Genomic DNA, 13,241 nt, shown 5'->3' with positions numbered 1-13,241 from the left:
CCACCCCCCAAACCTTCTCTCCTCACTTCCAGGGGCAGAGAGAGCCCCACTGGCTCCCCCCCCCACACACAAAGGCACCCTTGGGTGGAAACAGATTAAGACCCCTCTAGGCACAGTGTGGGCACCGCTTCAGGGGGGGTACCGAGCGGCTGCCCCTCAAAGGCAACGGCACAGCCCCCCCCAGGGAACGTGGGGAGCCATGCAGCCGAAATGGCATTTCTCAAGCAGTGGCCAAAGCCTCGTCTGCTGCAAAAAAAATGTGCCCCACACCCAAGGCAAGGGCGACGTTCCGGAGATCCCACTGCTGTGGAATGCCCACTGAGAGAGAGCAAGAGGGCACGGTCCGTGCATCCTGGCCACACCTGGACCCCAGCGAGCCATGTCTCAGCACACACCCTTCCCAGTGTCCCAAAAATGCCCCTCGTCTGTTCACGCATCCCCTCCATGGCCACAGCCCACTGTGGCTGGACGGGACCCCCCCCCCTTGGGCAAAGCTGGCCTGCCCCCCTGAGCACAAGAAAATGAAGCTGGGGGGGGATGTCAGCACCATGGCGTGGAGGGGGGGCTCCTCGGAGGAGCCAGCCGCTCATGTCAGCAGGGAGCTGGGCGCTGGGCGGGCTCCCCGGGCACCACCGAAGCGGGCAGGCGGGGGGCGGGAGGCTCCTTCCTCGCTTCCCCCTCCCGGCTCGGGGGGGGGGTCGGGTCCCCCCCCCTGCTGCCCACCGCTCCCCGCTCAGTCACCTGCATGTGTATGCAGAGCGCTTACTGATCCCACACGGGGCTTCCCTTCCCGTGGCAGAACCGCCTTCTTCTTCTTCTTCTTCTTCTCCTCCTCCTTCTTCGGAGGGGGAGGCAGCAGGGCTGGGGGGGCAGCCCAGAGAGAGGGCAAGAGAGAGCCAGCTGCCTCACCTGCGCCAGCCGGGCCCCCTCTACCCTTGGCTCAAAAGGCACCCCCCCACCCGTTGCTAAGGAACCGCCTGTCACTTAACACAACGAGGAGGGAGCCTGTGTGAGTGGGGGGGGGGGGCTTCATTGTCTGATTTCCAGCGGGTTGCCAGATGCTGCCGCTTCTCAATGGGAAGAGCGATCGGGAGGAGGAGGAGGAAAAGAAGGAGCGGCGGGAACAAAAGCCGAGCCGGAGCCAGCCCCACAAGCCCGTTTGTCTCTGGAAAGCCTTCCGGTGGGGGGCCTCGCAAACTGCCAGCAAAGGGGAGGGGAACGCCGCTGAGCTCTGGGAGGGGGGCAGAGGCTCGGCTCATCCGGAGCCATTCATGAAGCCGCTCTCCTCGCCCACCCCATCACACACACACACACCCCTCCCCGGCCGTGTGCACTGGCAAAGAATCCAAGAAGCTGGATACGTGTGTGTGTCATACACTGGAAGGAGAGGGTGTGGACAGGCAGGGCTGGTGCTCACGGTGATGGGATCACACACACAAGCACGCTGGCATGTGCGATGCTCTCACACACTGCAGCAGAGACACACCCCCAAGCGCGCATGAACTCGCACACATGAAGCACGCACGCACGCGTGTCCCGTTAGGAGACTGTGTGGCCAGGACACCGCTGCCCTCTTCAGGGCAACGCAAGCATCGCGGCACCTCGCTGGACTCGCTTCCTTTACTGGGAGCCAAGAGGTTCGAGCACACCCATGCTTGGGTACGTGTGTGTGCGCGTGTGTGTGCGCGCGTGTGTGTGATGTGCACTAGGTGGAAATGGAGAGGGGAGCGGAAAATGTCCTGCTCAGGCCTTCTGAAATGGAAATTGTTCCAATGCTTATTCTTTTGGTGTATATTTTACTCATTTGCAAACCAGTACATTTTTTTGGGAGGGGGGGAAGGTACATATAATAATCCAAATTTTAAAAAAAATCAGATTAGGAATTTCCCTGACCAGCTGTGCAGCCTAAACAAATTAAATATCCTGTAATAAATAAATAAACAGACATATCTATAATCTGCAGAGCATTTGGAAATGACAAAAGACCAGTACTTTGGGCACTGGAAATTTTTGGGACAGGCTCTTGTTTGATGTGGTGTCTATTTGCTGCTAAGAAGAAGAAGAGGAGGAGGAGGAGGAGGAGGAGGAGGAGGAGATTGGATTTCTACCCCACCCTTCACTACCCGAAGGAGTCTCAGAGCAGTTTACAAACTCCTTTCCCTTCCCCTCCCCACAACAGACACCCTGTGAGTTAGGTGGTGCTGAGAGAGCTCTCTTTAGAACTGCCCTTTGATAGAACAACTGTGCCAGAACTATGGCTTGCCCAAGGTCATCCAGCAGGTGCAAGTGGAGGAGTGGGGAATCAAACCCAGATCTCCCAGATTAGAGTCCGTGCACTTAACCCACTGGGCAATGAATGGACTTTCGGAGACGTTTAAAGATCTGAGACAGAGGTTCTGACAAACTTGGAGATAATGTCTTCTAATGAGAAACCTCCCCGAGTTAATTCTGAATGGCAATGACAAATTAGTTTCTATCCAGATATTTCATTCACCGATATGCAGGGTAATTATGGGCTAGGAAACAAGCCTGCAAAGAATGAGTGGCCGGGTGGGTGGGTGTGGGTCAGTAACGGATCGGTGTTTCAGCTGATAGTTTAATTCTGTGCATAGTGGAACAGGTGCGCTGGAAGCATTTTGTATATCAAAACACACTTGGTCTTTTATGGTTTACCACAGGAATGCTCTGCAGAATATATTATGCTGTTTATTTAGTAAAGGATACGTAATTTGTTTACACTGTGCTGATTTCAAAGAGCGGACTTGATTTTTATTCATCTCTTTGCTCCTCGACCTTTCCGGTTTGGTTTAACAACCACTTTCCCAACACTGGTGAGAAGTGAGAATTTTAGCTTTACTTTTGAGCTGACGTGCACGGCTAGTCAGGTGCAGCCCTAACTGGATTTTTTTGCACACGACTGAGTAGCTGAAGAGCAGAAAGGGAGCGACCCGCTTGCTTCGGGGGGGAACTGGCTCAGGGTGCGAGGGGACTGGGGTGGACAGGCCCTTTCCCTTGCCGCCAGCATTGCTGCCTGGGAAAGACAGGCGACCCAGAGCAAGTGGAGGCCAAGCAGGCCCCCCTGGGCCAGTGGGACTCAAGCTCCTGCCTTGCTGGATCTTTCAGGCTGCATCACTGGCCCTTCTGGGAAACTCATTCTCTTTTGGGTGACTTTGTAGCGGACAGAAATAATTTTGCTTTGCTCTACTGTGGGGATCCCCAACCCTTTTGAGGCTTTGGGCACCTTTGGAGTTCTGACACATGGGGGGGGGGAGAGGGAGGAGTGGGGAATCAAACCCAGATCTCCCGAGCCAACCACAAAATGGCTGCTGTGGGAGGTGGGGCCACACACACACAGAGGAAGCCCAAGTGTAGGGGGAGAAAGGGGAGGTGACTTAAGAAATACAGTGGGGAAGAGGAGTGAGAGAGAATAAAGCTCACACAGTGTCGGCGGTGGCCACTGAAACAATGTTATTTTAATCTGCTCGGCTGATTGGATGTCCAGTGGCCAATCAGAAGCCCCGCTGGGCAAGGGCCACACCCGTCTTCTCAGAACACTTGCTGGGTGCCGGGTAAGGTGCTGGTGGGCACCATGTTGGGTACCCCTTCTCTACTGTATGGTAAGTTCAATATGGTCTTTTTACTCGTTATCCCGGTTCCAAGCAAAGGAACGTCTTCCTCCTCGTTTCCCCCCACCCGTTCCCAGAGGTTACTGTCAGAACAGGTGTCATGGCCAGCGGCCAATAAGGGTCTCTGATGGCTGCTGCCACCACTCTGGTATGGGTCTCCTCTGGAGGGCCTGGAGCACACACCCCGACCGAACGAGGCCTGAGGACCCAGGTAGCGTAACAAACTACTTATTTTTTTTTTTTATTTATGCTTTCAATTTATATTCTGCCCTCCCCGCATGGGCAGGCTCAGGGCGGCTTACAAGAAGTTAAAAGATAACAGAATAAATACAATAAAACATAGATGCATCAACAGAGCAATAACCTAAAATTCAGACAAGCAATCAAATCTGTAAATAAAGTGCTGCTGCATATAGATGGCGGTAAGAACATAAGAACATAAGAACATAAGAGACGCCAATGTTGGATCAGGCCAAAGGCCCATCCAGTCCAACACACTTGTCACACAGTGGCCAGAAATACCAGGGGCCATCAGGAGGTCCAGCAGTGGGGCCAGGACATTAGAAGCCCTCCCACTGTTGACCCCCCCCAAGCACCAAGAAGACAGAGCATCACTTGCCCCAGAGCCCCTATCTATACCTTGTGGCTAAGAGCCACTGATGGACCTCTGTTCCAGATGCTTATCTAATTCCCTCTTGAAGCCGTCCATGCTTGTAGCCGCCACCACTTCCTGTGGCAGTGAATTCCAAGTGTTAATCACTCTTTGGGTGAAGAAGGACTTCCTTTTATCCGTTCTAACCCGACCGCTCTGCAGTTTCATGGAGTGCCCACAAGGAGTTCTTGTATTGTAGCCTCTCCAAGGCTGTGTTAGATGGTAGAGAGTACACTGTGGCCCTACCAGTGCCATTCGCTGTTCTTGTTGCTCTCAACATGAGGGCCTTAACTGTTCAGTTGTTAGCAGTTCAGGTGTTGTCCATGTGTCAGTGCTAGTGGCGGCTCCTAGTGGAAGGCCTGGTCGAAGAGCTCCATCTTGCAGGCCCTGCAGAACTGTAAAAGGTCCCACGGGGCCCTGATGTCTTCCGGGAGCTCATGCCACCAGTATGGAGCCGCCACTGAAAAGGCCCTTTCCCTGGTCGAGGCCAATCTGGCATGTTTCGGACCAGGGAGAGTCAGACGGTTTTGCGACCCTGACCTCAGTGCTCTCTGTGGAACTATTTTTATTAAAGAGGTTTAACAACAACTGTAATCCAGTCACATGTAGAAAAAATGAGCACAGTAAAGGTAGGTGAACCAGCAAAACCTGTAAAGGTAGGTGAACCAGCTACTGCCCCTGGCCTCCTCTAGGTCTTTGGCCTTCAGCTGACAGACACCCCTTTGGATGAGGGATCCCTCCGACTGCAGCGGCTTCCCCGGGGGCAGTGAACCCCCTCCCACTTTGGGCAAGGCCTTTCAACTCTTCTTCCCAGGCACCGCCCTCTTCTATCCTACTGGTGCAAGTTTTCCCTCCAAAATCCCCTGTTAGCCAATCACAGGCTCCAGAGGGTGACCCAGGAAATGTAGGCCCTGATGGCTACTCTCGTACAGGCTTCCAGGGCGCCTCTAGGCCACACTACTATAGGCCCATGATCACGACAACAGGTTATAAAGTAGGGTTGCCAAGTCCTACCTTAAGCCGCAGCGGGGGACACCTGGCTTACTCTGGGAGCGCCCGCGCGCGTGCCACGAGCACGTCACCGGGAAGTGATGCTGCCATGTCGGGCACGCTGGGGGGCGGGGCTGCAGTCATCCGAGGGAAAAACATAGAGTTTTCCCTCGGATAACCGCTGCCCCGCCCCCGGCGCGCTCGTCGTGGCTGCGTCACTTCCGGGTGACGTGCTGACGCCGGGCACGTCCTGTGCTTTGGGGGGTGGGGTTCCCCCCGGGGCCCGATCTGCCGGCGGCAGGGAACGGGCCTCTGGGGTGGGGTTTTCCCCGCCCCCCGGAGGGACTTGGCAAGCCTATTATAAAGTTACATCAGCAAGCAGAAATACTGACACATGTTGCTGCCCCAAGGAGCTCACACATTTTGGCAGGAGGGAGAGAACGGGCAGCTGCAAAGGAGGACAGGCTGGAGGGCCATCGGCTCCTGCCTGGGACTCGCTTGGCTCAGGGACAGGTTGTGGCTCAGCAGCAGAGCAAGCGCTTGACGTTTCGCAGAAGACCCCCGGTTGGGTTCCCGGCATCTCCGGTTAGTCAACGTCTTCATCTCATTTGTACCCTACTTTTCTTCTCTGTGGGGACCCCAGCCCTGAGAGGCTGGTCAGGCTGAGACCGGACGGCCAGGGAGCTTCCAGGGCCGAGCAGGGCCTCAAACCTGCTGATTTGGGAGTACTCGATGGGAAAGGCCTTGGCCTGAGACCCTGCAGACTGGCTGCAAGGCGATGCTTACCCTGACAGGCCCTGGAGGAGGCAACAACGTCACGCGTTCTCACGTCTCAACAGAAGTGTCTTCCAAGAGGTTGCCTCGGTTGGGGCTGGGGCTGCTCCCCTCTTCTCCTCGTCCCCCCCCCCCAGTGGCTGGTGCATGAACCGTCAAGAGCACTGAGCCTGCAGGGGCAAGCACGGTCTCCCCACCGCCAGCAGAACCGCTCACGAGAGCAGTGGCTGAGCAGCACCGTACAGGCGAGGCTAGAGGGTGCGTTTCCCTCCGGCATCTCAGCTAGCCTTGCCCCACAGAGAAAAGGACGCTGGACCAACTGAGGCACGGTGAACCCCCTGGAGCCACGTGCCCTGATTCTGCCTCTTCAGCAAGGGGAACCACAGGTCAGGCCCTAAGGGAGCTTCCTCCAGCACTGGTCTGTGTGGTCAGAACAGCTCTCTTCCCCAACACCTGGGCAACAATTTGGCCAGAGGGGAAAGGATCTGCCCCTGGCCAGATGGGGAACGTCTGCAGGATCCTAAGCCAGACCCCTGAGAAGGAGGAACCAGAGTTCTACTTCGCAGATTACGTCCATATCAGGCAGCATGAAGAAGCCAACTGCAGGTTGTGATGGGAGCAGGTTCTTGTAAATCCTCAATTGCTGCATTGCCACTCTGGGTCATCGTGCCCAGACCTGCCTGCAGGCTGCCACGTCTGAAGAAGGTCCTGCACCTCCTGTGCTCTGTGGAAGTGTTTCTGGTGAAGGAATGATGTCTGCTGTAGGGCAGCTGTCGGTTGACCAGTGTCCACAGAGACAGCCCTGCTCTTGCAGAATGCCGTGAGCTCCCTAAAAGAGGGCACAGCCGATGTGGGCCAAGCGCCTGGCAGCGGAGAGCAACAGAATCCTCCAACAGGACCACCACCCTGCTGCTGACCCCAGCCAGTCACAGGTGACCGGGAAGAGCGATGGACCTCCAGCATCAACGGCCTTCCAGGCACGTGCCAGTGGGCCATCCCCGGATGCTGCCACAGGGGCCATCTTCTCCCCAGCCTGGGCTGTAAATGGCTCTCCAACCATGCCATGCAATAAGAGCATCAGAACAGCCCTGCTGGATCAGACCAGTGAGGGTCCCTCTGGTCCAACACCCTGTCTCACACGGTGGTCAACCAGTTCCCCTGGAGGGCCAGCAACAGGGCAGAGAGGCCGAGGCCTTCCCCTGATCAGAACCTCAAAAGAGCCCTGCTGGATCAGACCAGTGAGGGTCCATCTAGTCCAGCCTCCTGTCTCTCACAGGGGCCAACCAGTTCCTCCAGAGGGCCAACAACAGGGCAGAGAGGCCAAGGCTTTCCCCTAATAAGAACATCAGAAGAGCCCAGCTGGATCAGACCAGTGAGGGTCCACCTAGTCCAGCATCCTGTCTCTCACAGGGGCCAACCATTGTCTCTGGACGTCCAAAAACAGGGCAGAGAGGCCGAGGCCTTCATAAGAACATCAGAAGAGCCCTGCTGGATCAGACCAGGGAGGGTCCATCTAGTCCAACATCCTGTCTCACGCAGTGGTCAACCAGTTCCTCTGGAGGCCCAGGAGCAGGGCAGAGAGGCCGAAGTATTCATAAGAACATCAGAAGAGCCCTACTGCGTCAGGCCAGTGAGGGTCCATCTAGTCCAGCATCCTCTTTTACACAGTGGCCAAACAGTTCCTCTGGAGGGCCAACAACAGGGCAGAGAGGCCGAGGCCTTCTTCTCATGCTGCCCCCTGGCACTGGCTGACTCCCTCTGCAGATTCCCTTTAGGCACCATGGTTAGTAGCCACTGACCTCTCCTCCATGAATCTGTCTAATCACCTTTCAAAGATGTCTATGCCTCTGGCAGCAAATACTACATTTTAAACTCCTGTAATCCATCGTGTGCTCCAAGGGGAAAGTGCCCCCTTTCCTCAGTCTTCCTTCTCTCTTTATTTCACGGAGAACTTGACAGACTCCCAGTGTGGGACTGCACAAAAGGCTGATTATGAAAACAAGGTTGCCCTGACCGGTAACTGTTGTTCATTGAGTGACTTATGTGCAGGCGCACATCTGTACCTCCTGCCCCGCTGTGAGCTCTCTGTGTTTTTGTTCTTCTCTTTGGAGCTTGTGGCATTTCAGGAGAACTGAGAGAAGAGGTGCTTCCCTCTCAGAGCACCTGGAGGTTTCAGCAGGGAAACATCATGCATGCTTCCTAGGGAGGGGCATCCGCTCAGTGTTCTAGAACCAGAAAGTTCTTCTCCATAACAGCAGGCCCATGAGTGCCTGCACACAAGACCAAAGATGAATGTGAGGTTTTCCCTTCTGGGCAGAACTGCTCAATTACTGCTTTTTCTCAGTCTTCTCTTGCGAGGGAAATGGTGCTCAACATGGCAAAAACAGAACACATGATGAGGGAAGGGAGTTGCAGCCTAGGATTGACATAGGGGTAGTACAAAAACACCTAGTTTCTTTACATGAAACTGTCCTCAGGGCCAGATAAACTGCATCCAACGGTACTAAAAGAACTTGCGGATGTAATTTCTGAGCCTCTGTGCATTATTTTTCAGAATTCTTGGAGAACAGGTGTGGTGCCAGAAGACTGGAGACGGGCAAATGTTGTCCCCATCTTCAAGAAAGGGGAAAAGGAGGATCCGGGGAACTACCTTGACGTCTATACCTGGGAAAGTTTTAGAAGAAATCGTCTTTGAGCAATTAGAAAGGATGGCTGGGATTATTAAGAGCCAACATGGGTTTCTCAAGAACAAGTCATGTCAGCCTAACCTTATTTCTTTTTTTGAAAAAGTTACTATCTTGCTGGATCAGGGGAATGCTGTAGACATAGTTTATCTTAATTTCAGTAAGGCTTTTGATAAGATTCCACATAATATTCTTGTTGACAAATTGGTAAAATGGGGTTTGGATCCTATGGTTGTGAGATGGATCTGTAACTGGTTGACAGATTTGACCCAAAGAGTGCTTGTGAATGGTTCCTCATTTGCTTGGAGAAAAGTGACAAGTGGAGTGCCTCAAGGATCTGTCCTGGGACCTGCTTTGGTCAACATTTTTATCAATGATTTGGATGAAGGAATAGAGGGAATGCTTATGAAATTTGCAGATGATACTAAATTGGGAGGGGTAGCAAATATGGTAGAAGACAGAGTTAGGATACAGGATGACCTTGACAGGCTGGAAAACTGGGCTAAGACAACTAAAATGAATTTCAATGGGGATAAATGTAAAGTTCTGCATTTAGGTAGGAAAAAATCAAATTTATAATTATAGGATGGGGGAGACTTGCTTTGGCACTGGTAGGTGCAAAAAGGATCTAGGTGTCTTAGCAGACCATACACTGAACATGAGTCAGCAGTGTGATTCGGTAGCTAAAAAGGCAAATGCCATTTGGGGCTGTATCAACAGACGTATAGTGTCCAGATCATGTGAAGTGATGTTATCACTTTACTCTGCTCTGGTTAGACCTCACCTAGAGTACTGTGTTCAGTTTGGGTACCACAGTTTAAGAAGGATCTAGACAAGATGAAACATGTCCAGAGAAGGGCAATGAAGATGGTGAGGGGTCTGGAGACCAAGTCCTATGAGGAAAAGTTGAAGGAGCTGAGTATGTTTAGCCTGGAGAGGAGACGACTGAGAAGTGATATGATAACCATCTTCAAGTACTTGAAGGGCTGCCATATAGAGGATGGTGCGGAGTTCTTTTCTGTTGCTCCAGAAGGTTGGACCAGAACCAACAGGTTGAAATTAAATCAGAAGAGTTTTCGGCTAAACATTAGGAAGAACTTCCTGACAGTGGAACAGGCTTCCTCGGGAGGTGGTGGGCTCTCCTTCTTTGGAGGTTTTCAAGTAGAGGCTTGATGGCCATCTGACAGCAATGCTGATTCTGTGAACTTGGGCAGATCATAAGAGGGAGGGCAGGGAGGGTTGCCTCAGTGCTTAGTTCTTGTGGCTCTTTCTTACATGCAGATTGCCAGTTTGAGGTCAGGAAGCCATTTTTCTCCAGGCCAGTTTGACTGGGGATCCTGGAGGTTTTTTATCTTCTGGGCATGGTCACTGGGGGCTTGGGGGGGGGAGGTATTTGTGAATTTCCTGTATTGTGCAGGGTGCTGGATTAAATGACCCCGGAGGTCCCTCCCAACTCTGTGAGTCTATGATTGTGTGGCTTCATTTATTTAGGACATTATACCTCATCTTTTGGCTATTAAAACAGCTAAAAGAACTTGGAATCAGCAAAGCTAAAAACGGAGTAAGATTATCAAAGTTCAAAACTTAAAAAAAAAAAAAGGAAATCTGACAGCCAGGGACCAGCAAGAGCACAAAAACACTCAGCCCGCCCCAGGGTCCACTGATGAAAAAGGCCCGCGCCAAGTATCTGCCAGTCGCACCTCCGTCCCTGTGGGCATGCAGAGCCAGCAACCAGGAGCCCCTTTGGAACGTGTGCCGGCTCGGGGGCTTCAGGAGGACCTAAGCTGCCCCGTGTTTCCAAGGGCCCCTCAGCCCCGGGTGCAGCTGGGCACAGAAGCTGGTTTGCAGGCAGCAGCCCTGGAACGGGATGCCCTCCATGTCAGGCTTCAGTCTGAAGACGTGAAATTGCCTTCTGCTGACTCAGGAGGACTCTCCCCTCGGACTGGCGGTGGCTCTCCAGGGGTCTCTCCCATCCCCTACGACCCGTTCCTTTTACACACTGGAGGGCAGTGCTGCCGATGGAGCCTGGGGCCTCTCCCACAGGCCAAGCAGGTGCTCTGCTCCCGAGCCACGGCCGAGCCCCACGCCGTTTCAGCCCCAGCTGCCCTGCCTGTGATCCACGGGACTCCCCAACAGTCTCTGGGCGCCAGGCAGGAATGGAGTTCCGGCTGGCTTCAGAGTTGGCCACGCCCACCACAGCCAATACCGCTGCGTGCCTGGCTACAGGGGGAAGGCCTGGAGAGCGACGCCCCCACTACGACTCCAAGGTGGGTGGGCCAGGGGGCCCCTGGAAGGACCGGGGAGGCATTCAAATGCCTCCCCGTGCCTTCCCCAGCCTGTCCAAAGGCTGGCTTGCCCGGGCAAGCCAAGGGAAGGCATGGAGGTGTGTGGCCTGATAGGCTAATGAGCTATGCTGTCAGGGGTGTGACCTAATATGCCAATGAGTTTCTGCTGTTGGGTGTGGCCTATTATGCTAACGAGTTCCTGCTGGGCTTTTGCTACCCAAAAAGCCCTGGTGCCAGGAATCCAAGCGGGATGCTACCCGGGCCAGTGGGACCGTGCCGGGGGGAATGCGTTGGTGGAAGGCACAAACGAAAGCAGAAGCCAAGGGGCACCTTAAAGACGAACGGCACGGATCCTGGCATGAGCTCTTTTCCCCAGGGGCCAGGCCTGCCCTTCCCCACTTGCCTCCCTGCCTCTCAGGCAGCAGTTGCCACTTCTGCCTCCCGCCTCTGTTCCCGGACAAGGAACGGGCCGCCGAGGAGCAGGGGGATGCAGCTGCTTCTCCTCCAGCCGCCTAATTGCAAAAATGCAGGGTGGATGCTTGGAGGCCATGGCAGCGAGAACCCAGGCGCAGGAAATCACCTGCTGCTGGCTGCACGCTCAATCCTTTCGGAAAGGCTGCTAGCCGGGGACGACATAACTGTTTCCATGGAAACTGCACTGTGGCTCTTCAAGGAGCAGCCGGCGGAGAGGAGGAAACTGCCAAAAGAGGCAGGGGCGGCCCAGCGGAGCAAAGCCTGTGAAACAGGGGCCACAAGCACCCTGGGAACCCATTGCTTGGGGGAGAAGCGTGCCGATGGGGAGAGAGAGAGAGAGAGAGGATGACGAGGAGGAGAACTCAAAGAGCAGGAAGCTAAGAGGCTGTCGGTCAGTCCAGGGCACACTCCTCAGAAGGCGGCCGCCCATCTCTATGAGGATGACCAGCGGGCAGGCACCCAGCTCCGGAAACCTCAGCCGATCAAACAGGGGTGTGGCAGTCAACTAATCAAGCAAACCTCCTCAGGCCCCAAAACACGACTCTGGACACTTTTTGCCTCCAGAGATGCACCCGTGTTACGGCAGCGGGAGCCACCCCAGTGGAGATATGCCCTCCTGCGGGCACGTGGTCCAGAGACGGAGGAGAGACTCCGCCAGGCAGCCCCGCCTCTTGAGGCTTCCGTGGGCACTTGCTTGAAAAAGAGCCACAGGTGTTTCAGAAGACAGAGTTGCACTTACCTGTAACGGTGGGGTGGGAGGGAGGGGACGTGTGTCTGCACAGAAGAGGTCGATGAACAGCAGGTACAGGTAAGTACAACCCTGTTTTTATTTTCTGTCTTCTAGTGCCGCCCCACACCGGGACCATTAGCTAGTTGACCATCGAACGGAGGCTCTCACTGGCCTTGCCCACAGGAGCATCCTTCCTCGCCCGATGGTCGGAGGCGTGGCATCTAACAAAAGAATGTTCTGTCACCCAGGTAGCTGCCTTGCATATGTCCATCAGTGGAACGCCACGGTGGAAAGCAGGTGAGGCCCCTTGCGCCTGAGTGGAGTGCGCTGCCACGTTGAGCAGAGATTGCTGTCCCGTCCTTTTGGAAGAAGAACGGATGGCTGCCACCACCCATCTTGAAAAAGACTGAGATGAAGTGGCTCTGCCCTTCTTGAGACCCCAGTAACGAATAGATAAAAGCTCTGTCCTTCTGAAAAGGTCTGGTTCTATTTAAATAATACAGCAGTGCTCACCTCACGTCTAGCGTGTGTGAAGGGCCAATTCCACATCAGCACGGAGCGTGGGGAAGAACCCTGGCAGGAGAATCTTATGCGACTCACCAAGGCACAAGAGGCACAGTTGATGGTCATCACTGTGTGTCATCTTGGTGTTGCACGGAGCCCACTTTTTGAAAGGCACCTTGGCGTTGTCGACCCAAAACCAAACTGAAATCGGGGGAAAACCCCTTTTTCAATTGAGGAGAGCTTCGGTGAAGGAGACGCACTGAAGTGAGTCAATGAACAGGGTTGGGGTTTTTAAAGAACCACACGGAGCAGTCATGGAGCCGGTATGAAAGACACCCTGTCCTCACGGCGGGGAAAAAGGAACTGAGGGGATGGGGGTGTCCACCCCGGAACACGTGATGCATGTGGCGGGAAAACCCCCCGTGTGTGTGCCAGCTCCCTTTGGGAGCTTTTTTGCTGAACTACGGAAGAAGCATGTCTGCGTCTGGCCTGCACAAGGGCTGTCCCGGTGGGGGGGCTACA

At 54.4% G+C, this 13,241-nt stretch overlaps 1 protein-coding gene across 1 annotated transcript in view; it reads right to left on the bottom strand.

The window, feature by feature from the left end:
* Nucleotides 1-13,241, bottom strand: part of SHANK3 (SH3 and multiple ankyrin repeat domains 3) — a 368,789-nt gene that overhangs the window by 102,617 nt on the left and 252,931 nt on the right. The window contains exon 17 of the mRNA XM_015420662.1: nucleotides 12,816-12,920. Coding sequence (XP_015276148.1) covers nucleotides 12,816-12,920 — 105 coding nt within the window. The remainder of the gene's footprint in view (nucleotides 1-12,815; nucleotides 12,921-13,241) is intronic.

Source organism: Gekko japonicus, unplaced genomic scaffold, assembly GCF_001447785.1.
Source record: "Gekko japonicus isolate JY-2015 unplaced genomic scaffold, Gekko_japonicus_V1.1 scaffold1201, whole genome shotgun sequence".
NCBI lineage: Eukaryota > Metazoa > Chordata > Lepidosauria > Squamata > Gekkonidae > Gekko > Gekko japonicus.
The sequence above is the reverse complement of the archived record's forward strand: the minus strand, read 5'-3'. Positions and strand labels throughout refer to the sequence as shown.